Consider the following 24593-nt stretch of genomic DNA (forward strand, 5'->3'; position numbering starts at 1 on the left):
TGCACCTGCCTAATGGGATGGTGGGCTTGGCATGCTCACAGGCCAGTCTGTGCTGACATAAACTTGCTGCTGTCATGGTTGAGGGAGCACAGGTGGGTCATTGCAGAATAGCATGGGAAGGGCAGGTCTCTCTTCAGAAGGAGGGGCTCGGTAGCCCCTCGCTCATGCCCTTTCACTGGTCTCCATGTCTAAGTGATTTCCTGAGCACCTACTGTGACTCAGTGCTATTGGTCACTGGGGACCCAGATGTGAACCAGACACTTCCCGCCCCAGCTTTCAACAACCCTCAGATGGTAGAACACAGTGAGCCTATGCACAGGTCTCAGCTCTGCTACTAATGGTAATGCCTCGGGCCCTCTGTGGAATGAGAGTGGCACCTGTACCATGAGGCTGGGTAGGGAAGAGAAGGAGATGGAGCACTCCACATCGGCTCAGCAACTGCTGTGACTCTCAATCCTCTGGGGCCTGACACTGCACGAGGACCCTCATCTGTCTGCATAACGAGTCTACTCATCCCGAGCCCGGCACCCGCTCTCACCTCCAGGATTGTCCACTCCCAGCGGGCCCTGTCAGGCTGGCTACTTCTGTGCTGAAGGAGCAGTGTCCCCAGCTCCAGAGGACGGGCTGACAGGGGCCCCCTGCCCCCCAGGAACCTTCTGCCGTGAGTGTCTCCAGGGGCCCCACTCTCAGCCCGATGTGCCCTCCCGCCCAGAGGTCTGCTAAGAGATCACAATGACCACATTCCTCAGTTTTCAACTGGACCCTGGGGTACCTGGGAAGAGGCCAGAGGGAAAAGGTGTGCCATGCATGGTCCAGCCAACAGCCAAGGGGTATTGCAGAGGGGCATGGTTAACATACACTTGGGGTGTTCTCTGTGGTTCGAATTGTTTGGTATGAACAGAAGTCAGTGGCCGTGTCACACCAGGATTCTCAGTGGTATGAGTCCTGATGAGGTAATTCCAGCTACAAGTGAAGGGCTGGGGTCCCTGTGTGTCATCGAGGGGCAAGGGAGCCGGGCTTCAGGGATGTTGGCAGAGGCACATCTTATAGTCAACACCATGGTAGGCCCTGCCTTGAGATCCTACTGTGGCGTCCCCTTAGCCAGACCATGCTGCCTCCCTGTGTCCTCAGCCGCAGCATCACATAGGCCAACACCATGTCCTGTGGGCACCTTCTCCAGCCTTCCAGAGCAGACCATGCCCTCTGCGTGCCAGGTCTGCCCACGAAGCTTCTACTGCAAGGAGGCTGGTCTCCAGGCCCCCAGCGGGCAGTGCCCAGCAGGTGAGAGGCAGTAAAGATCTTCAGGTGACAGCAAAGGGGACAAGGCCATGAGGGAGAGCTCCACAAGGGCAGTTGTCTGGATCCTGAGCTCCACGGCATGGTCCTTGAGGCAAGAGACCTGCTATGACCAACTGCCTTCATGGAGGGGATAGTTCTCCTGAGTATCCCTCACTCCTGGCCAGGTTATTACTGCGACTCAAGTGCTGGGCCCATCCAAGACTTCCACCTATATCCTTGTCCTCAAGGCTATTTCTGTCCACTGGGCACAGCCGTGGCCACACTCCACAGGTGCCCAGTGGGTACTTATGGATCTCGGAGGGGACTAAGGAGCATCACTGAATGCCAGCTGTGTCCTGCTGGGAAATTCTGTGCACTGGCAGGGCTCATGGCACCAACAGGTATGTCCTGGAGGGCAGAAAAAGAATCAGGCGGTGGGTGGACCTGACTGGCGGGTCCCAGAGCAAGCTGAGGAGGAGATGCACTGGGGAGAAACTACATGGACCTGGATCACTGGTAAAAATGGAGGCAGAGAAGCAGAATTTGTTGGACAAAGAATCCCCTACCTTCCCAAGACTCCTTCCATCAGGAACACTGTGTTCCCCCAACCCACCCTAGAAAGTCAGGAAATGTGAGATGGGGCCTCGGTGTCTAGTTTTAAAGAGCTTTCCAGGTGATCTTATATCACCACGAATTGGGAGTCCCTTCATCAAGGTATGCATGTCTCAAAGTAGAACCATACCCCAGCTACCCATGTCAGCACTAAGTCCCCACCAACACCGTGGGCAGGGGCCCTTGTACAGGGTCTTTAGCATCTCTGCCCCCAACCCCCCACCCCCTGTTAGCTGATTTGGGTAGGGGAAAAAAGGAGGGTGTCACTTTCTTGGGTGTTGGGCGGCTTCCCTGTGAAATGGCTGGAAATGTTTTGATCCATAAGGAAAATCTGGGCCTGGCAGTTGGCAGTCTCTGAGGAGGGCAAATCTTGGACTTGCCCAGACCTCACAGTCTCTTTGACCTGGAAACTTGGTACTGACTAAACCTGGAGGAGATTCAGGATCCTGCTTGTCCCAGGGTCTGGGCTGCTCAGGCTGGTTTGGGGTCAGGAATTCCTGTAGTCTGTGGCCATAGTGGAGCAGGATGTGGGGACAGCATGAACAGCCCTGTGCCTTGTGCTATGTTCTTCAGCAAGGGGTGCAGTGGGCAGGGCTGACAAGGTGTCCTTTCTTCTAGGAGACTGTGCTGCAGGACACTGGTGTAAGGGAGGAGCCACCAGCAAGGACCCCACTGATGGGACACAAGGCCTCCTCTGCCCTGCTGGGCACTACTGCCTAGAGGGTACTTCACTGCCTCTGGGGCTACTCCAACCATGACAGGGCAGAAGATCAAGTCCCTTCCAGCTCTCTACTGTTGAAGGCTGGTCTCTATGGGTTTTAAGCCATTCTCTCTGCACACAAGCCATAGACCTAAATGGAGGACAGTGTTAAGCTGTTCAGGGCCAAGCACAGGACCCTTCTCCCCACATGCCCTCCCCACTCTGTTCAACAGTCCCTTCCCCTCCCAAGAACCCTCCCCCAACCTGGAACTCAGGAAGCCTCACTTGAACTATTGACCTTCCTCCTTTGCCCTGAGGATGCTTTCAGGGCCTTGTTATTCCTCCTCCACTTGGGTACTCCCTTGCAGAATGGCAAGTGTCTTCCTTTCATTCAGTGAATTTGATTCCAGGACTCCAAGCTGAATTGTCCCTGTCCTCTGGATGCTGAGAGGGGGAAGCATTTCCACACTGGTCTGCCCAGAGGGAAAAATCCAAGGGGTGGTAGCCTAATTCAGTTCAATGTCTCCCCCTGGGGCCTCTTTCCTCTGTTGCTTTGACTTTTGCAGGAGCTCCTGTCCCCACCCAATGCCCACCTGGTACCTGGTCTGAGGAAGGGAACAGAACCCCAGAAGGATGTCAAGATTGCTCTGGAGGGAGACTCTGCTCTGGTGGCCACCTGCCAATCTGGCTGGCACCCTGCTACCCAGGGTGGGCAAACACAGCCACATGGAGTTGAGGGAACAGTGTCTACAGAGTGAGGATTTGGTTCCATTCCAGGATCCAGACCCATCCAGAGAACAAGGGGAAGAAATACCAAAAATCAGGAAGGGGCGACCCCCCACTGACCTGCAGGGCCTGTGGGCCACTTGCAGACTTGTGGAGGTTAAGTCATGCCAGGATTCAGGAAGGAGCGGGCTCGGAAGTGTCCAAGGACTATGCTTAAGGACCATTTACTGCCTGTGGCTGTGTGTCCCTGGGCGACTCCCCTTGACTGAGGCCCCCTTTTGTTTGGCCCCCATTCTTCCAGCATGTCCTGCACTAGCGGAACTGTCACTACCACCCCCGTGGAGGGGCTCTCTGGGAGATCCTGTCCCTCTGGGCACTTTTGTCCTCTGGAAATGGCTGACCCCTCTCTGTGTCCTCCTGGCTCCTATGCCTCTGGCACCCACACAGCAAAATGTTACATCTGTCCCAGCGGCCACTACTGTGTTCCAGGGTTGAGCCCACAGCTGTGTCCGAGAGGTTAGTTTCCTGCCAAGAGCCTGGCTCACTAAGCAAAGGGTCCAAAGCAAAAGGGAGGAGTGGGCAGAGCAGTTAACATGACTGTTATCTTCAGGCCTGATCTAGCTATTCTGATAATAAGGCAGTAACTTCTGGATTTTCAGAGCATTTCTACTTCCTGGGCAGGAGCCCCATAGCAGAGATGCCAGGCCTCCATGCTGGACTCTAAGCCAGTGCCCAAAGCCTGCCCTCTGCCACCTTCCTCCCCACCCCCGATTCCTCAGGCTCTAATCTCTGCCCTGATCCCTGCACAGGTTTCTACTGCCCTGAAGGGACAGGGCTTAACTGGCAGCCCTGCCCCCCAGGCACCTATGGCCCCGTGCTGGGACTTAGTAGCCTGCCAGGATGTCAAGCCTGTGACGGAGGTAGGTTCTGCCCCAGCGCCAATGCTACAGAAGCCGGCGGACAGTGCTGGGAAGGTTTCTTCTGCTCCAGAGGGTCCACCCGGCCCAATCCAGAGGCCGGCACTGAAGGTACCAGGCCCTCCCTGCTGGACACTTATCCCCTGTTTCCTTTCCTAAGCCCACCAACCAGGAGGTAGGAGACAGATTCAGAGCCCTCCATCCACTCTGTCAACCAGAGAGACCAATGAGTCTATTCTGTCCAAGAGAATTGGGGTACCCAACCTGGGCCACCTGTGTTCCTGAGCTCTCATTTATGGGAGAGCAGGACACTGGTCCCCAGCATGCATAGCACTTCGGCATTTGTTTCCACTACCTACTATCCCTCCTCAGCAGGACACCCCAAGAACTCCTGTGTCCCACACAGGCCAGACTGAGGACTGACACCAAAGCAGACCTGAGAAACCTCACATTAGGGGTCACTGAAAAGTCCTCTTCAGCTGAGCCATGCTTTTGAGTCACCTGGCATGTACTGACTGATATGGGGTTGGTGGGAGGGCCAGGCCATCAGATCAGAGTGTTGAGGGTGAGGCTCAGCCCAGGTATGGTCAATTTGTTAGCCCTCCCAAGTGGTTCTCACTGTATAGCTGAGGGATCATTCCAGTGGTTTTATCTTCTGGGGCTCAAGTTGTTTTTGGAATCCAGGGACTACAGGGCATGATCTAGTACAATGCTTGTTTCTGGCAAAAGGGAAACTGAGGCTCAGGAAGAGAGTGTGCTTTGCCTAAAGACACACAGTCAGTAACCAATTTGAGTGCCCAGGCCCACTGGCCCAGGCCCAGTTCAGCTCTCTGCCACTCTGCAGCTGCCCTCGGGCCCTGAGAGTTGTACCGTCCTCAGGGAGGCCCGGACACTGGTGAGGTCACTGTCTAATGCACAGCTCATCCCTCCAGCTCTTGACCTGCCAGCTACAATAGCCTCCTCTGCAATAGCCCAGATCTGGCTGGTTCCCATCTTCAGTCACCAAGCAGCCCTGGTGGCAGGCCTCTTGGAACAGGTCCCGTGTAGGTGGAGGGAGAGGAAGAAGACATAGCTAGGCATCTCCAGAAACTAGAAAAAATGTTAAAATACTGGGGCGCCTGGTTGGCTCAGTGGGTTAAAGCCTCTGCCTTCAGCTTGGGTCATGATCTCAGGGTCCTGGGATCGAGCCCCTCATCAGGCTCTCCGCTTGGTGGGGAGCCTGCTTCCTCTCTACCTCTCTGCCTGCCTCTCTGCCTACTTGTGATCCCTGTCTGTCAAATAAATAAATAAAATCTTTAAAATAAAATAAAATGCCAACCAGCATGGGAAGATCTACAAAGGCTTCTACATAAAGAGCTGGGATGGTGACAGAAACCTTGCCTCAGTCTCAAACGCTGTCTGCCTATCCCCTAGACCTTGACACTTGAGACTTCTAGAGAGGCCCTGCCTCCCTCAGGTGCCCTGCCTCCCTTCCAGATGCCACCACCCCATGTCAGGAACAGCTTCCCCAATCTCTTCCCTTCTGTAACAGCAATACAGGGCTCTGCTGGAATAGCCAGGTGCAGAGGGTACGACCTGCAGAATAGACTTGCAACCCAATTCCAGGGCCCAGAGACTGTACCAGTGATGCGGAGGGAGTTCTTCAGAATACCTTCTACTCACCATACATTTCTTGGTTCCAGAGGAGGCTGGCCCATGTCCTCAAGGACACTACTGTCCCAGGGGTTCAGCCGTGCCCCAGCCCTGTCCACCTGGCACCTTCAGCATACACACCAAGCTCAGCTCAGAGGTAGGGAGACCCCAGCCCAGGAGGAGGCTGGGTATGGGCCCTGTCTGGATCTAGCCAAGCCATACTGCCCTTGAGGTCAAACGGGGATTGGAGAACAGAGCCACCTGGCTAGCTTCTCCTTCCTGGGGGACTATAGTCACTTTCCCAGGGAGATCTTCCTTAGCCCTCCTTAGCACATACCATAGTCTACCATAGCATGTTTTTACTGGCCTTATTTATTTTCTGTATTCCCCACTAAAATATAAGAACCACCAAGCTAGGGAGTTTTGTCTTTTGTTCCCTACTCTGTGTCAGAATAGTGCCTAGCACATAGCCACTTCCAGCACCTGCCTGTGGGCTATGCGTATGACTATAAACGGTGACTTTGGAAACAAAGGGAACAGCAACCGCCTCCCCAACCCCGTGTGGTCGGTGCATGTTAGGGGTTGCCAGGAGCACAAGGAGAGTACTCAGGGAGGGTGGGCTGGAGGAAGGTTGGAGAGGGAGGGAGGAGCCAGCCATGTAGCACCCTGGGCTCCCCTTGAGGACCTGAGTAAGATAGAGGCCAAAGCAAGGTTTGAGCAAAGGAGTGACCTGAGACATTACTTTATAATACATATTAATATATAATTCATATATATATTCATAATATATTATACACATTAATATATAATAAAGGGCCACCAGAGGATGCACAAAATTCTATTTAAATTGCCAGATTCCAAAAGCAACTTTAATATCTGGTTCTATTCACAAGCACCTCCAAATCACAGTTTGTAGTTCACTATTCAGAGGGCCTCCTATTGTGAAAGGAATATTCCTGACTTGTCATAAGCCCCAAAATCCCCCACACTTGAATGAGCAGAAAGGGCTTCCCTGGAGGTAGATCGAAGGATAGGCTTCCCCTAGTGTGACTGGTCAAACTATGAAAGGACACGGAGGTAGAGAGGAAAAAAAGAAAGCAGGCAGAACAAGCTGCTGATGGAGTAGTTTGGAGCATTAAGCCTTTGTGGCCACCACCCCCCCCGGGCCACCCCGGGAGAATGTGCAAGGAGAGGGAAACGAGTGGCCATCAGGGGTGCTGTGGATGGAGGAAGGTGAACCAGGACAAGCTGTTCTGGGACCTGAGGCCCCTTTCAGGTCTCCTGATGCAGTCACTGCTTCCCTGCCCCAGATAGAGCTGGGGGTTGGCATCTTAACGGGGGCATCTCCTGCAGGCTGCCTGCTCCCCGTGCCCTCCTGGCCACTACTGCGGCTCAGCAGGTCTCACCAGCCCTTCTGGGCCCTGCAGCACAGGCTTCTTCTGCCGCCATGGGGCCCTCGTGCCCAACGGCTCCCTAGGAGAAGAGACCAGTGGCCCTTGCCCTGCAGGTACCTCTGGGGGCTGGTCTGAGGAGGAGCCTGGGAAGGTGGGAAGGGAGCGAGCCCCAAGGCCACCACTCAGACCGGACTCCAGGGTCCCCTGGTCCTAAAGGAACTGGGTTTAGGCTGGGAGCACTCTGAGAGCCAGGAAGTGGTGTTTCCTGTGGACCTGACCTATTGGACCTGCTTCCCTTTCAGGGCACTTTTGTCCCCCAGGCACTGTTACCCCCAGGCCCTGCCCAGCCGGTACCTACAACAGGCTGGCCGCCCAGGGCCACTGTGAGTCTTGTCCTGAGGGGTGAGTGCTGAGAGGCCATCCTGGGGGTTCACGGGTCCAGCCGTGCAGGGTGTGCTTTCCTGCTATAGGACGTGCCTGGACCAGATGCTTGTGAAGACCCCTTTCAACCTGATTTTGCTGTGACTTTTAAAAAAAGTTCTCTGTAGAACTGCACCATCTTCTAGCCACACTTCTTGATCTCTTTATTGGGTATCATTCCTAATTTCAAACATGAGGCTCTTTTGCTCAAATTCAAGCCATTTAAGTACCCCATCCCCCCACCTCCACCCACCCTGGGGCCTTGAGCTGTAGCAGAGCTATGTCCCCAGCAGATTTCCTGAGGCCTACAATAAAAGGTGAACCTGGGCAGCCATCTCTGCCCTGCTCCATGCTGGTGGGGCCACCGAGCCCTGTGAACCGCCCCTCCCCACTTGTCTTTTCTGTAGTTTCTTCTGCCCGTCAAACACCTCCTCTGTGGTGGGGAATGAGTGTCCTGCAGGCCATTACTGCCCAGCCTCCACGTCCTTTGCTTCTCAGTTCCCCTGCCCCCGAGGCACCTACAGGCCACAGAGAGGGGGTGTCCAGCAGTCAGACTGCACTCTCTGTGATCCAGGTAAGGGGATAGGGACATACCTCCACCCCAGCCATACTAGGCCCCATCCTCCCTGACCATGGAGGGCAGGTGACCACAGACAGCAATGTACATCTGCTGGCTGGGGTGGGAAGTGCCCCAATCTCTCCCCTCCCCATGATTGGGGATCCTGTCTTTCCCTCTCTCCTATAGGCTCCTACTGCCTCCTGCCTGGGCTGGTGGCCATATCTGGGCCTTGCAGGGCAGGGTTCCACTGCATTCAAGCAGCAGCTGTCCCCAACCCCACTGATGGAATCACAGGAGACCTCTGTCCTCCAGGCCACTTTTGTCCCAAAGGCAGCCCCAGACCCACTCCATGCCCTCCAGGTAAGTTACCGATGTGGGGTGGGGGGTACCAGAAGGGCAAGGGTGTGCCCTGGTCCCTTGAGAAGAGAAAGGTGTAGAGGTCCAGCCTTGGGAAGATATCTTAGGAAGGGCAGAGAAGAAACCCCCAAACTGTACTTAAAGAGCAATGTCCATCCTGCATCCACATCACTTGGGGCTTAGGGGTAGAATGATGAATGAGGTGACATAGAGCTTGGGCCCAGGCTCTTGGGGAGAGGGGGTACTTGAACATGGAGGGGGTGTATGGCAGAGGCACCTCAAGAAATGAGTGAGGCCTTGCAGCAAAGATATGGGGATGAGATGCACTTCAGCTTGTCAGGTCCCAGACCACATGTGGTGAGGCAGCCTAGGAGGTTAAGCAGGCAGAGCAGGGCCACAGCTTTTCAGTCTGAGAGGCACCACCTTGGGTTTCCATCTGGGAGAGGGGCCCCCTGACGGTAGCTATGGAGTGTGTATCTGCAGGCTCTCTCCTGCCCATCCCTGGGGCCACATCTCAGGAGGACTGCCAGCCATGCCCAGGTGGCTGGTTCTGCTCCAGGGCTGGCCTGAGCTTCCCAGAGGCCCCATGTGAAGGAGGCTGGTTCTGCCCCAGGGCCTCTGTCTCTGGGCACAGTCCAGGTAAGAGCGGACCTCCTCGACATTTGGGTAGGGGTAGGGTACTATGGGAGTCCCAGTGGGCCAGCCTGGAAAGAAGACATGCTTGTGGGCTCTCCCTCTGTATTCAGGCTCCTGAGGCCCAACTGCAGTGTGACGGGCCCTCTTGACCTGGAACCTGCCGTGGAAGGGACTGAAAACACCAAGTGTTAGCAAAGCTCCTCATGAGCCCAAAGCACAGAAAGGGAGATGGGCGATGCATGGGATGAGTGGTGAGAAAAGGAAGAAACAAGAAGCATTTTTAAAAAATCAGTCAAAATGGAGAATCCCATGCTTGGGGGGAAAGCTGTGTAAGAAACTATAATAAGGGGACAGGAAGGGTCTTCCCCCTCATGTGCTACCCGGGGTCCAGCAGAGAATGGGTAGAAGCTCGGACTCCAAAGACAAGAGTGCATTAGAAATCCATTTGGGAGAGGGGACACACTTCTGTCTTCTGGGGCCTCTGTTCTCAGCTGAGAACCAAGAACAGGTTGGTTTTGAGATGTATGTAATTTACTAGAGTTTTTAATTATACATCAGTTTTGAGATGCATGTAATTATACTAAAAGTTTAAAGCAGATTCCCTTTTTTTTTTTTTATCAGAATGTATTGAAAGTTGGCTCTATCACTACATTACTCAGTTGCATTCTGACATTCTTTCCTGCAATAAAGAAAAGCACAGTTAAGTCACCCCTGGTTCCTAGGAATCATGCCCGGCCCTGAGAACCTTTAACAAGTGTGCTGTGCAAGGGAAGGTCAGCCACTGAATAGAAAAAAAGGAACTGGCCAGGACACAATCTTTGCAGATCCACACAAATTGTCACCAGAATACCAGTCAGAGAGATTTGGAAGGACATGAAAGAACCCCTCCTAGCAGTAGGGATCACACCTGCAGGGTCCAGGCCAGCTATGAATGCAAATGTATGAAGAGACCACAGTGCACATCAGGGCTCAAAGAAAGCTGCAAATCCAGGCAACTAAGTTTAAAAGATTATATTTCTGTGCAAGCCAAGAGAAGCTCCACTGTAGGCAGATCCAGCCTGCAGACCACTCGGCCTATGATCTCCATTCTAAGGCAGTCTTCCAACCAGCAGTCACTGACCGGTATGTCAGGCACTGTCTGTAGAGAGCCAAGAGATTCCAGTGCTCTGCTCTCACCAAGCTTACAACCTGATAGCACTTAAATGGGAAGGGGCTTCTCACCAAACAGGGAGGCTCCCTCTCATATTGCAGCTCTTAGGAGGGATACCCCTACACTGTCCTCCCTGGGAGATCTGGTCTTAGCATGGACAAAGCCCCAACCCAGAGTACAACCTATTTAGGACCACATCTCCAAAAAAATGCATCAACTATCCCCAGAAGTTTAAAAAGTCCATACATAAAAGAAAAAAAGAGTTTCAACTCTTCATCCTGAAGAGTACAGGTTTCTGATCCTGTTCCATCTCTTCCTGTGGTCTCTCTTCTAAACTAGCTCCCTGGTAACCCGCATCTCATGCCTTCATTAATCCAAGGCCAGTGGAAAACTGAGATCATGAACATGGACAGGTTTCCTAATGCTTATTAGTGCTATGTATGATGAAGAGCACAGGTTGTCTCCAGGGGACTTGGTTGACATAGCATTTCCCAAACTTACATCCCAAAGAGTATGATTTGAAGAATATTTCATAGGACTAGGACCCCTGGTAACACTGTTGGTGAGAGATGTTCTGAACTGGAAGCCTGGGGCTGCCTCAGGTAACTTGTGAGGTTCCCAGTTTCAAAACCCAATTTGTGGAGAGCACTGTCCCTCACCCCACTCAGCCCTGTCACTACAGATCTTGCTTCTTCCCACAAGAGGCCGCCAGGAGGTTCCCACGTGGACCTTCCACACAGAGCTGGATTTCAGCTGGAGTGTCCCTCGAGGTATCGGTGGGGCTGAAGTATAAGGGACCAGACCCAAGAGAGTCACACATCAGAAACACCATGAATCACATACCCCATCCCCTCAACCACATTCACCTAGAGGGAGTAAGAATTGTTGTGGGCTCTGGCTGGAAGGAGATGGGGGATCTCCCAAGAGGAAATCATTATCTCCGGTGGCTTTTCTAGGGACTCTCTGCCCTGTTGGGCACTCGTGCCCCCCAGGAAGTCTGGAACCCCAGCTCTGCCCCCCAGGGCAGTATCAGGATGAACCTGGACAGAGCCTCTGCAAGATATGCCCGGCTGGAAAGTGAGGAGATGTTGCTGGGTCTGGGGTTCCTTCTTTATCTGGGTGACACCTGACCTGTCCTGCCCTCTCTGAAGCTAGAGGGACTCAACCATGTTGCAGGGACCAGTGACCACAGGCCTTCCAGGAACCCTTGCCCTTCAGAGCCCAATGTAATTAAAACCCTAATGCCAATGCAGGGGCCTTGAAGAGCTGTAGGTTTCAAGTACAAGACCCATGAGGAAAGAGGCTATTGTCCATCTTGATGTCCATTTCCTCTGACCTCAGATGGTCTAGGGGGTGGTTCGCTTCTGCCCAAATCCCTCTGTGCTCTGGGAGCTTCCTTCCCCTAGAAGACCCTCACTGTCTAGAGAACCTAGGGATACAGAAGGCCCTGGCTGTCATTGCTGACCACCTACTGGCTGTTTCCACAGGTTCTGTTCCTTCAGGATCCAGAGACCAGGTGCCAGGCCTACTTGGCCAGTGAACTGTCCTCCTGGCTACTACTGCCCTTTGGGTACCTGGAGTCCCACCCAGCACCCATGTCCCAGGGGCACCTTCCGAGAATGGCCTGGCGCACGCAGTGCTAAGGATTGTAGGCCTTGTCCTGCAGGACAGTTCTGCTCAGATTCAGGTGACACTAGCCATTTCTCTGGGACTTTGCAGGGTCCTTAACTGATCCGTTTATCCCAGAGGCATTCAGCCTGCATGCGGGTAACATCATAGTTTCCCTCCCATCACATATGACCTGAAGCTCTATATAGGAGACATTGCCTGAGGCCTGAACACGGGGATGGATAGAGAAGGCAAAGATGACCTGACACTGACCCCTGAGAATTGACAGTGGGGAAGGGGATAGAAAAAGACAACCAAGAACATGAATATCCCAGCACAAGCACACTGATTTCTGGAAGACAAGACACTCCAGTTGTCTTGGAGTTGGGGGGACATTGATCCCACAGGGGTTGAGGCTTCATGAAGCTCTTGCAGGCTTTGAAGTTGATGGCCTTGTTTAGGAAACAGGGGCTTCTGTCCAGAATGGCAGGGGACAGGACTTCAGGGAGACCCTGCCAGAGTTGAGCCTAAGAATGAGAGGCAGTACCACAGTGGAAAGAGAAGGAGGACAAAGTACGGTGTGTCTTTGTCCATTGTAGCTGTCTACCACATTCATGTATAGATCACCTAGAACCAGATATGGTAGAGCAGTAAACAGTGCTGGGAAGCAGAAGAAGGGAGGTATGAATTCCCACAAATGGTCCCCCAGGAACCCCCTAGGAGCATTATTCTGTGTCACACCATAAAAAGGCTGAGGATGTGAGGCTTTGGTCCATCACCTGCAGCCAAGGCAGGAGAACCCTGCACACCTCCAACAACCACAACAGAGCCTCTACTTCTAGGTTCCTAAGTCAGTACTCTCTCACTTTGGCTCTACATGAGCCCATGGGATATGACCAGACAGGCCTTTTAACTCACTTATCCTTAGAATAAGGCTGTTTTGTTGCAGATGAAAAACCTAAGTTGAGAAAGGCCTCCTGCACAGCTGCACAGGGAGAGAGCTCTGAGCATGAGGGGACATGGGGTCTGGCTACAAAGCCTAACTCTTTGAGCCTCAGGGCACACTGCACTTCCAAGCTTAGGCATAGATCCAGACATACTTCCAGGTCCCTTTTCTCCTTTTCCATCTCATTGGCAGCCAGGCCCACCATCGTGGACTCAGCATGCCTCCATCCCTTCTCCACAGGGTCCGGAAAACCCTTCCCAGATGGGCTATGCTCGCCAGGTTATTATTGTCCTCCTGGCCAGACTTCAGCCACCCCTACATCATTCCGGTGCCCCCGTGGCTTCTACTGTCCAGAGGGATCTCCACAGCCAAGGGCCTGCGAGAACGGAACATTCCAGCCCCAGGAGGCCAAGGGCTCTTGTGAGCCATGCCCTGCAGGATTCTACTGTGAAGCCTCAGGCACAGGTAGGCTCACTGGGGCTGAACACAGGGCCCCCATGTTGTTCTGGGTCCCAGGGTAAGGTGCTGGTAGTTCGAGCCCCTGCAGAAGTGATGCCTACTTGACAAGGAAGAGATCACCTCCCTTCTAAAAGGCAGGGGGCAAGGGGGCGGGGCAGGGACTAACAGTGAATTGGCTCAGTGCAAAAGGAGACCCCTGGTATCTCCCTTATGTCCTCCTTTAGATTTGGCTTTAGAAGGTACCTTAGGAATTCTTATGTCAGAAGTTTGGTTGTCATAGTATTACGATCTACATGCACCCCTTGACAACTGACAGTAGAGTGGAGGGAAGGGGACACCAAAACCAGCCAGGTACAAGGAAAGGACATGTTAGGAAGAGGCATTGCATGACGACTCATACCCTGGCATACCCTGTGCCAAGCTCAGGACAATAGGCACCAGATGCAGGACAGGACAGTCTGAGGTCTAGGACCCGAGGATCTAGGTGGCTGTGACCTGACTCAGTTTTCTCAAGGTACATTCTGCACACTTGAGGTCATGACAGGGCCTTGGTCGTGTTTAGAGATACATGGGTGGCTACTGGCCTGGCAGAGAAGCCATAGCAAGGCAGTGGTGTCTGCAGACCAGCATGTCCAGCAGGGACGAGTGCCACCTTCTGGAGAAAGGGAGCTTTACGCTCAACAGATAGCCTCAAGGCTGGAGATCTCTGGAGCCCACAGAGGTCTCCTGGGTAGCCATTGAGGGTCTCCCTCCAAGCCAACATGCCCAGAAATTGGACAAAGAATAAAGAACATTGACTGAAGACCTGGGCCAGGTCAGCTTCAGAGCCTGGGGTTCCCGTCTCTGACCAGGATGCTCAGAAGGTAGTGATCCCACTGCAAGCTCAGGCTAACCCTGCCATTGCCCTCTAGGTCCCACGGCTGGTGGACCCAACCTGTGCCTCCAGGGCTACTTCTGTCCCCCCGGCTCCCATTCAGCCATGGCCAACCCATGCCCTCGGGGGACATTTGGGCCCAGGCAAGGGGCCAGTGCAGAGCTGGACTGTGAGTTGTGCCCAGCAGGTTGGTGGACTCTGGCTCACGGGACCTTGGGAAGCCTCGACTAAAGGGCTGAGAAGAAAATGAAGAGAAGTAGAAGAAGGGCAATCAACCGAGTCCATGAGGGAATGTGCCTTGGTCCCCTGGACCTGTACTGTCATGGCAGCCCCTCTCAAGTCTAACAGCTAGGGCAAGGAAAACAAAGTCATGTTCAAATATGGGCCAGGGCCCCACTGACCTACAGGCCCACAGCTCCCACCATCTTTTGGATTCTCCAGTCCTCCTCATACCCTGTGGCCCAGCCCACCCCACATGTAGCTCCAGGGCTCGGGCAAGACCAGCCCCATGTTTTCTTCAGAGACCAGGGGTTGCTGGAGAGAAATTGCTGCCTGGTCAGGGCAGATCCATGTCTCTCTAGCTCATTCTGCCCCGCACTCCCTGTATTCTGCCTGGCCATCCTGCCAACACCTTGTGCTACTCTGAAAGCTGAGGAAGGGAGGAACAGGTCAGGCACAGCCCAAGAGAGACTGGGCTGGTGCCAGAGCCAGTGGGTCTGCTTCTTCTAGGGATGTTCTGCTCATCAGAAGGGCTGTCCCAGCCATCAGGGCTCTGCCACGCGGCCTACTACTGCACAGGAGGAGCAGTGTCACCCACACCCCTCAGACACAAGGTATGTAACGCTGGGCATGGCCCTCCAGACGTGTATCTGAGCCCACCTGCAACACCCCCGGGGTACTGGACCACAGAGCTGGCCAGTGTCTCCTACTAGGCTGAGGGTCGAGTGCCCTGAGGGCAGGACCATTCTCACCTCTGTGTCACCAGGGCCTAGTGTGGGACCCACCCTGTGATAGCTTATCAGTGATTCTAAGATGTGCATCTTTTTCACATTTAACATCTCTAAAATCAGCAGTGTCTTCTAATCCATGGCATCTGTAAGCCAAGGTGGCAGTGACCTTTTTTTTTTAATTAAATTTATTTATTTTCAGCATAACAGTATTCATTATTTTTGCACCACACCCAGTGCTCCATGCAATCCGTGCCCTCTCTAATACCCACCACCTGGTACCCCAACCTCCCACCACCCCGCCACTTCAAACCCCTTAGATTGTTTTTCAGAGTCCATAGTCTCTCATGGTTCACCTTTTTCTTTTAAGTCATTCGCCTTCCAGTGTGTGACTCCTGGGGGTTGATGACATGTAACGATAAGAGCGGTAACATAAACAGAGGCTTTATTCGGTGCTGGCCAACATCCTGTTCTGTGTGCATAGTGATCCGGCAGTCCTCAGTGGGAAGTCCCATGGTCATCCTACTTTAGGCATGCAGCTACAGGTAGTATGTGGGGTTCTCAAAGCCAAGTGGTGAGAAAGAAATGGTCAATATGTAGGATCATTGTACTGTAGAACAGGGTAGTGGAGAGTCAGTTGGGTAGATGGACATCCAGACCCATATTACACAAACAGATGGCGTGATATTGGTGTGATAGTTGACTCTGATTCTCGTTTTGTTACTGACTTGCTATGTGACCTTGAACATACCTTCCCTTTGCCCTCTCTGGACCCCAACTTCTCTTTTAGAAACTGCCCCTTCTGGAAGCCCCCAGTTCCACGCTGACACTACAGAGAAAATAGGCCCGGGGATGAAGAGTAGAGGGGAGGGAAGCCACTAAGTCAACAGTATGATTTAGGAAGTAAGAGACTCCTTCCGGACCTCCTCACTCCTCCTCCTTAGTCTCTGGCTGCCACAGGCAGAAGCATGTAGTAATGGGACGATTTTTCATGTAACGTTCCTATTTGCACCCTCCAGGGGCCAGCAGGTTTAGGCAGCGGTGTGTGCAACCTGAGACTGCAGCTCTGATGGAACAGCCTTTCTTCCTTCTTTCTGACTACACAGGTGGAGGCCCCAGGATTCTCTGGGAATGACATCTGCCCACCTGGCTTCTTCTGTCCCAGAGGAACAGGCTTCCCAGTGCCATGCCTGCCTGGGTTTTACTCCTCTGCTCCAGGCCTGGCCAGTGAGGACCAGTGCCTGCCGTGTCCCCCAGGGCACTACTGCAGCCATCCTGGGATGTCCCATGCCATGGAAGCAGAGCTCTGCGATGCAGGGTAGGGTACCCTGACCCTGCAAAGAGGGAGTATCCCTAAGTCAGGTCTGACATGACCCCCAAGTCACAGATTAATCCTAGATCCTATGGTCACTCCTCAGCCCCTGTGAGGATCCTGGGCTAGGGTGATTGTGCCTCAGGATAGGAGCCTCTGATGTGTCATCCCTTAGATACAAGGCTGAACTAATCACAGCTTCTAGGGCCCTCCTAGTACTGACTTTCCAATATCTTAGAGTGCTGGGTTGCTGGGCCATCCCCATGTCCCACTCAGCCCCAGGACAGCCTCCACGCCCTCTGTCACCCCTGCCAGGCCCTAGTCTTTACCCCCTTCGCCAACAGCCTCTGCGGACAGATGTCTGAGATTCCTAGCAGGTGCATTTTCCCCTTATTGTTGAAAGGGGTAGAGACTGGCCACAGCCACCAGTAAGCTCCGTTTGGGTCCTATGTGAAGGAAGGCCTGCCCCATCTGTTCAGGGCCCTGAGGACAGAGAAATTCTAGAGAAGAGAGCCATGCTTGTTCTAGGAAATGTCTAACCCTTCCCAGTACCCTTCCTGAGCCCCTACTGCATAGTTTCTTGTCACGGGGCATAGACATTTTAGAGTTGAGGACCAGAGGACCTCCTTCCATCTGAGGGATGGCCCTTGACTGTGGCCACTCTGGCTTTATCCTCAGCACAACTCTGATGACCTAAGGCTCCAAAGGCCACCCCTTTCTCCCACCTTCTACCTGTCCAGGACCCCATGGTCATACTATAGGAGGTTTAGCCACGGTTCTCCATTTCCTCAGGTACATCTGCCTGGGAGGCAGTGCTGTGCCCTCACCTTCTGATGGAACCCATGGCTACAGATGTCCCCCTGGTTTTCACTGTCCCCCAGGGGCTCACAGCGAGCAGCCCTGTGAGCCTGGCACCTTCAGCCCATTGCCTGGAGCTGACACCTGCCTGCCCTGTCCAGGGGGCACCTACTGCCAAAAGGCTGCTACTGTGAAGCCCACAACCTGCCCCAAAGGTAATGAATGCCCTCGGGCCAGTCTCTGCCCTCACTCTCAAGAGTAGAGGGATACTGGACATGACTGCAATGGACAGTGCACCTCAGGACTCAGTGCAGCTGGGACCTCTGGCCCCCAAAGCTCAGCCCTCTCTCAGAACTCAACGCTTGATAGCAAAACCTCAGCCTTCTCTGGTAGCCAGTGACCCACCTATAAAATGGGGCTAATCATACTGCAGAGGGAGGGCACAAGGTGAAGGTTGTTGTGGGAGGCTCACCTGCCTGGGGACGCTGCCACTACCTTCCTTTACATGGTCTGTGACCAGCCTCATATCTCGTTACTCTAGGTTCCCAGTAGGTGCCCAGGAGGTGAGTGTGCATATGTCACAGAGAGAGGAACACAGGTCTGAGAGGCAGGACATTCTGGTCAGTCCCACTCTGATCCTAAGGTGCCACTGTCCTTCAACAGCCACAGTGTGTCTCTAAAGCACAACCAGAGGACCCATGAGAACCCCACCCCAGGGAAGCTGCCTCCCTCAGTAAACACCCCACAGAGAAGACTACAGCACATCTTGTGTGAGACTCTGCAGCAAGTTGTTGGCCAAGGCCACCCTAACAGGTGGTCTTATGGCAGCTATTCCTTGAGGTGGCTATTGGGGGCTTGTGTAAAGTGCACATGACCCCACTTTCTCCATGACAAGAAACTCTCCCTCCTGACCTATGGAGCCAGGCCGCTCCTGTTACTTACTCTCACTAAGTAATGACCCCAGAAACCTCCATGCTGATGTGATGTGACATCACACAGGGGCAGACATACCACAGGGGCAGGTATACACACATGCACACAGGCACACCTTGGCTGTCTGCACACACACACACCCACCCTAAAGTTCCCACCCCATACGCCTGGATTCTAATCCTCCCCACCTTCTCCCACCACTGGGGCCAGAATCCTCTTCCACATCCTTTCACTGTGCTCTCCACATCCCCTCAAGTCTGCCCTCACTTCTTTGCTGTGAACGGTAGGAGACTGTAGGGCCCAGGGAGCCACTGTGGGGTTGGGATGCATGGTGCTCAGGGACACTGGCCTTCCCCACAGGTCACTATTGCCCAGGAGGGACATCCTCCGCTCTTCCCTGCCCTGAGGGAACCCTGAACCCACGGGAAGGTTCTCTCTCCCCTAGGGCCTGCCATCCCTGTCCTGCAGGGAGGTATTGCCCTGGAGAGGGCAACGGGCAGACTGAGGGTGAGTACCAGCGACAGTGGAGCTAGGTCCTGGCTCCACTGTGTGGCTTCCCCTAGCATTCTCCTTGGCTGGGCCACAGCATGGGTCTGGGTCTGACAGCCTGCCTCAGTGTGGGCCCCTGCTACTTCCTCCCTTGAACCCTGCTCCTCCCTCCTTCCCCTAAAAGTCCTCAGGCTTGTGGCCAAGAATAGGTTCTCATTTTAGCTCTGAACTTAGTGCAGGTGTGACCTCGGACAGGTCACTTCATCTCTCAGACCTCAGTCTCCTCCCCTGTAAAGTGGGGATGATCACAGTACACACCTCCCACAGTTGCTGTGGAGAGTGTGGTCATTACAAACAGGAGCTTAGAACAGTGCCTGGTGTACAACAAGTGCCCACACCTGTTACCTCCTAGAGCTACCCCTCCCCCTGGATTCCGTGTGGAAGCCACCAGCTAAGGGTCAAGGACTCCCTTCTTCATGCTTTAATTTCCCTTATACTTTGGGGTTAGGTACAGCAGACAGAGACTAGGGAGGAGGCAAGATATAGCATAGGCAGCTGGTAAGGTTTCCTTTGCTGCTCTAAAATTCTAGTCTTTCTATATCCAAGGACCCTGCTCAGCTGGTTACTACTGTGAGGGGGGAGCTGCCAGCCCCACTCCCCAGAGAAAATCTGCCTTTCCCCTCAATGGACCTTGCCCACAAGGCCACTACTGCCCCCAGGGGACTCTGTACCCTGTGCCCTGCCCCATGGGGACGACAAGGAGTAGCCCAGGTGAGCATCTGCCCTGTGTTTCCCATCCCCTCCCAGCTATGGGCCCCTCCTCCTTCAAACTCCCAACTTTAACACCCTAGACACAAACTGCACAATGGGAACATCTGTTTGTCAGGGTCTTTGGGGTTCCCACTGGGGTGGACTTGAGTCTGGGGGAAGGCCTGTGCCTGAGGGTTGGTGTTAGGGCTTCTTGTCCCTGGGACACGGCCCACTCCTCCACCCCTTAACCTGTGCCCAAAGCTGGGCTCTGCCCATGAAACACCAGGCTGCGCCACTGACCAACCCGAAGAAGAGATGCCCTAAGGGAGGCTCTGGCCAGTGGTTGCTTCATTCAACACATATTGTGCCAGGCTCCATTCTAGCAAGCAGGAAACGATCTCATCCTCAGGGGTTGATATTCCCGGTTGGGGACATACAGAGTCCATGAACCATGACCTCCCTATCCAAGGTGGCACCTCTGAAGAAAGCTGTGGACCGTGCCCAGCTGGATCCTTCTGCCCTGGCCTGGGCCTAAGCTCTCCTATCAGTGCCTGTGTGGCTGGCTCCAAATGCTCCTGGGACCTCAGGACCTCCAGCCCCATGGCTTTCCTCTGCCCTCAGGTACCTCCCCAGGAGCTACAGGAGGGAACCTGGTCTCCTAGGCTTGGGGAAGCCAGGGAACCCCACCCAGGATTCAAGCTGGAGCCCTTCAACTGGGGACCTCAGGCAATTTTCTGGTACCTCCTATGAGGCACCTCAACACTCCCATCTCCAGACCCCAGTTCTTTCTCCAGTGCCCCCACCCAGCCTCTGGTCTCCTGTACGCCAGTCACCATGGCCTGTACCAGCTGGAAGGAAGGACAATGCACTGACGTGCCTGAGCACACAACCATACCCAGCCTGGCTCTCAGAGGGACCACTTTGTGTCCAATGCCCAGGGTCACTTCTGCCAACCAGGGTCTGCTTGGCCTGCCCCCTGCCATCAAGGGGAGTACCAGCCCTCCCTAGGCTCAGACACCTGCCTCTCGTGTCCACCTGGCTTTCACTGTCCTCATCCCGGCACCAAAATGCCCAGGCTTTGCCCAGCTCATGCCTACTGCCCAACCGGTAAGCTCTCAAGTCTCCATGCATCCCAGGCCCTCATCTTTCTCCCCAACATCCTCACCTATCTTCCTTGCTTCTTTCTTTCTTTCTTTCCTCATTTAAACTCCATGGAGAGCCTACCTCATGCCAGGCACTGTATTTGCACTAATGGTGAAGACCATCTGCATAGATTTCATCCTCCCCTCATCTCTGCCCCAAGCCCATTCCATCTGCTCTGTTCCCTTTCTTTTCTTCAGCTGTTGACTCACCCATGCACAACGTCCTGTCCCTTACTTACACTCAGCCTGGGGGTCCAGGGTGAGCACCTGGACCAGGATTATGGCAAACAGATGTCATCACCTATGCTGGTCTGGGTCAACCGTCTGGGAGCAGCTTCCTGAACAACACATAGAGAAGGGCTCCTCAGTGGTGTTGGGCCCCTGGAAGTGGAACTCAAAGTTCCACTTTGGTGCCCCAGTGATCACAAGTATGCTTTCCTCAAGTCTGAGTCAAGTCATCCTGAGCACACTGTGCATGAGCCCACCCTCACACAATACACACATCCTCACATCATACACACACCCTCACAGAACACATACACATATGCACAAGTGTACTTACAGTGCAGAGACACACAAACTCACACGTGTGCACACACAGTGTATACAGGCACACACACATGCATACACACATATCTATGCTGTCCCCAGGCAGCCTGGCAAACAAATAGGTATCCACAAAAGTTCAGTCTCTTCCATGTCTTACATTAATTTAGGCAAATCTTTCTGCCAATTTTAGGAGTTGTAACTACTTACACTTTGCAAGTGTTAGATTCACAGGTGATGCATACATTTGTTTTCCCTGTGACTAAGGTGTGAAAGGTTTATATGCCACTTTAAAATTAGTGACCTCTTAGCCCAGAATATTTACATTTCAAGTCCAAAGAACTTGGCCTGTTGTCCCCATGACTACTCATTATATTAGTCACACACATACACACACACACACACACACACACACACACACACACACGGAGGACAGCTGGTCTCTGGGGAAACACTGTTCTGCCTTCCTGTCCCCACCACCCAGACCCTAAACCCACTCTTGCTGAAGTTGCTGATTCTTACTTTAACCTCCCCTAACTAAAGTCACACCTTTCAGTTTCTTACCCACCCTCCTGGTCAGAAATTTTTTTTTTTTTCAGCAGATGCAGCTGCTCCCTTCAACTTTTTTCCCTGTTGGAGGGACTTCTCTTATTTCCCATTCCAGATGTGTATACTGGGGTGTCCCTGGCACAAACAGCACAGGTCACAAGAAAATGTTGAGGTCAGCAAAGCCAGAGGAAGGCCCCCAGGACAAGGGCCACTGATGCAAGGGGGTTGTGGGGCAACCCGTGTTGGAGAGGAGGGAACCATACAGGCACATCCCACCCAGCCAGGCCGGGCAACAGGGCACTGTGGAAGGATTGGCTGGGAGAAGGCAATCTCCAAGAGAGATGTGCTTAGTATGGATGGACTGGTTCCAGCTCAGTCCCAGAGAACCCAGTGTCTGGCACCAAGAAGGCAGCCAGCTGAGCCTATTGGCTAGATTAAAGCCTCTCGCCCCTAAATAGCTTCACTGCTACCTAGAAGTCCTTCCCTAGGGAGTTACCCTTCTGTAAGGGGACAATAATCCTAGGGAGAGAGACTAAAGTCATGGCCATTTCAGCTCTTCAAAAGCTCTGAGAAAGCAGGAAGGAAAAGCTCAGCACCATGGGGGCAGCACAAGGCTGATGGGTGGGGGGCCGGGTCACTAATTGATCCAGGCATGGAGCAGGTGGGTCCACAGGGATCAATGTGACCTGAGCCCTTAGCTGCCCGTCTTCACTGCCTAACCCCCCTCTCCAGGAACATGGTCCCCTCCTCCGTGTCCTCCAGGGACCTTCACATCCCATGATGCGTCAGGCCTCCGGGAAGAGGGTGACTGCTCCATCTGTCACCCTGGTAGCTACTGCAGGTCAGTAATAGCCCAGAGCCCCACACTGACATCGAAGTGTGCCCTCCAGGCAAAGAGGCCCAACAGGCCCTGGGCCTGCCCTGAGCTCACCCCCTCTGTTAGTGGGACAGCAAAGGTGCGAGGGGCCAGGGCCCACTACAGGATGGCAGCCCTACCTGGCCACACAGGCCTGAACAGGGAAGGAAACCTGACAATTAGGTGAAGAGAGCTAGGACAATGGGGGCAGACCCAGGACTTGGTTTTAAATAATAATAAATGCATTCAAACTGAGGAAGGGTCAATATAAAATAAAAACAGCTCAGCTTAGTCCCTGCCTAAAAACATGGGAAATTTCCTTAGAGGCAAAATTCTTTGTGCCTCCAGTTAATACCAGAGTTCTGCACATACACCCGGGGAAAAAGAGGAACAATCTTTCCTTCTAGCTCCTCTTCTGAATCTTCTACAATGTGAATAGCTTTTGTAATTATTGGAGCTGGAAGGACTATGAATGTTACCTATAAACAGAATAATCAGAGAGCAGGGCTCAGGATGGCCAAATTCTACCTGAAATGTCTTACACCTACTTGGTATGGTGAAGACATGTATTTATACAATGGGCTCATTCTCACGGTAGCAGTAGAAGCCACTGGAAGAACGCTGTGCTTGGGATTCAGAGACTCAGGCTCTAGGGCTGCATGGGATAGGGGTTCCCCAGGCTCTCATAAGACCTTGGGGAGAAGCCCAGCCCTCAAATTAGCCCTTGCCCCATCTCCCCCAGAGTAACCAGACAAAAAGCATATTGGGGTTCTCTGGTCCAGAGAAAGCTCCCAACATTTGCTGAAAACACATACCTCCAATTTCCTGGGACTAGGAAGGGGGATCCTCAAAAGAAGAGTTGCTCTATTTCATGCAGAGGCAAACTTACTTCAAAGCAGATGATTTTCTACTTAAAAAGAGATCATGGAGGTTTCCTCAGATGCCCTTTCTGGAGGATTGTCTCCCTGTACTCAGGAAGTTCTTCCTGAGGTCTAGCCTGCTTTCTGCTGCAGAGTGGGAGATAAGACTAGTGGCCAGACTAGTCTTCTAGAGAGCCCAGGCCCAGGGATCTGGCAGGCCGCCAGCACACCCAGGGTTAATGCAGAGAGTGGGTAGACTAGCTGCCAGTTCCCTTCCTCCTCACCTCACAGTGACTGCCGCAGGACTACCAAGTTCCTCCAGGAGAGGCTCGTCCTGCTACTGGCAGTCCTGAGTCCTGCCCTTTATCCGCTGAGCTCCACAGTCAGTGGAGTAGACATCCAGGAATCTGTCTTTTCCGGAAGGATGCGCAAGGGTGGAGCTCCCAGTGCTGTACTGGGCCCAGCACCCCTGGGTCCGAGCCTCATGCCCTGTTTTATTGCTGGGTCTTGTTTCTATCTTATACATGGATAGATCCATGTGTTCTCCTGGGAGAGAGGTCAAAAGCATTTCACACTGTGGGTCACAATAAAACTATCTGAAACAAGGGCCTGGATCCCCTCTGGTGCTGAGGCACTGGGCGCAGATCAGTCCCTGCAACCTGATCTCACTCTTCTCCCCTCTCTGTGCTGTTAGAGGTGGACGGGTGTGGGGGAAATGCCCTGCTGGTTATTTCTGTCCTGCTGGGACCTCCGAACTGACGACACAAGGTCCCATGGAGTCTCAGCCCTTGTGCCCCCAGGGACAGCTGTGCGCCAAGCAGTGCCCACCAGGTAATGACCCCTGTTTCTTCCCCTTAGAGTGTGAAAGAGGCAGAGAGCAAGGCTGCTTGGCTGCCACCACAGCACTCACCTGGGCAAAGGATTTCTTGTTTGGGTCAAAAACAGACCCTGAAAATAGCTAACTCCCATACCTGACTAACTAAGTAGAACCCGTGACTCTTGTCAAATCAGTAACGTTCTGAATTTCATTAGGTTTGATCGCCATGTAGGTCATAGAATTTCCTTAAAGAAATCATCAAAAATAGTTGAGCCCCAGTGTTGTGCAACTAACATGTATCTGCATGTGCATGTGTATGTAATTAC

General features: G+C 53.3%; 4 protein-coding genes across 7 annotated transcripts in view; all 4 read left to right on the forward strand.

Annotated features, from left to right (window-relative positions):
- The window catches only part of LOC132002940 (multiple epidermal growth factor-like domains protein 6), a 32879-nt gene extending 31584 nt beyond the window's left edge, over positions 1–1295 (forward strand). Inside the window, exons 9-10 of the mRNA XM_059378226.1 lie at positions 545–661; positions 1132–1295. Of these exons, the coding sequence (XP_059234209.1) occupies positions 545–661; positions 1132–1295 (281 nt within the window). The remainder of the gene's footprint in view (positions 1–544; positions 662–1131) is intronic.
- Positions 1296–4130: 2835 nt separating this feature from the next.
- Positions 4131–7359, forward strand: LOC132002820 (nischarin-like). The gene is made up of 3 exons (XM_059377993.1): positions 4131–4344; positions 5916–6022; positions 7219–7359. Exons 1-3 carry the CDS (start codon positions 4183–4185, stop codon positions 7340–7342), a joined length of 393 nt encoding a protein of 130 aa, XP_059233976.1. The 5' UTR covers positions 4131–4182; the 3' UTR covers positions 7343–7359.
- Positions 7360–7871: 512 nt separating this feature from the next.
- LOC132002941 (neurogenic locus notch homolog protein 4-like) lies at positions 7872–22777 on the forward strand. The gene is made up of 13 exons (XM_059378227.1): positions 7872–7905; positions 8011–8253; positions 8425–8598; positions 9079–9234; positions 11338–11458; positions 11869–12068; positions 13176–13400; positions 14998–15101; positions 16322–16533; positions 17320–17540; positions 18619–18765; positions 19354–19518; positions 22497–22777. The coding sequence occupies exons 1-13, from the start codon at positions 7872–7874 to the stop codon at positions 22775–22777; spliced, it is 2283 nt and encodes a 760-aa protein (XP_059234210.1).
- Positions 22778–24154: 1377 nt separating this feature from the next.
- Positions 24155–24593, forward strand: part of LOC132002609 (uncharacterized) — a 51916-nt gene continuing 51477 nt past the window's right edge. For all 4 annotated transcript variants that reach the window (XR_009399956.1, XM_059377726.1, XM_059377725.1 and 1 more), the window contains exon 1: positions 24155–24281. Coding sequence is in view for 3 of the 4 variants with exons in the window: in XM_059377726.1 (XP_059233709.1) it covers positions 24224–24281 (58 nt within the window). In the remaining variant the exon portion in view is untranslated. The remainder of the gene's footprint in view (positions 24282–24593) is intronic.

Source organism: Mustela nigripes, chromosome 15 (genome assembly GCF_022355385.1).
Source record: "Mustela nigripes isolate SB6536 chromosome 15, MUSNIG.SB6536, whole genome shotgun sequence".
Lineage (NCBI taxonomy): Eukaryota > Metazoa > Chordata > Mammalia > Carnivora > Mustelidae > Mustela > Mustela nigripes.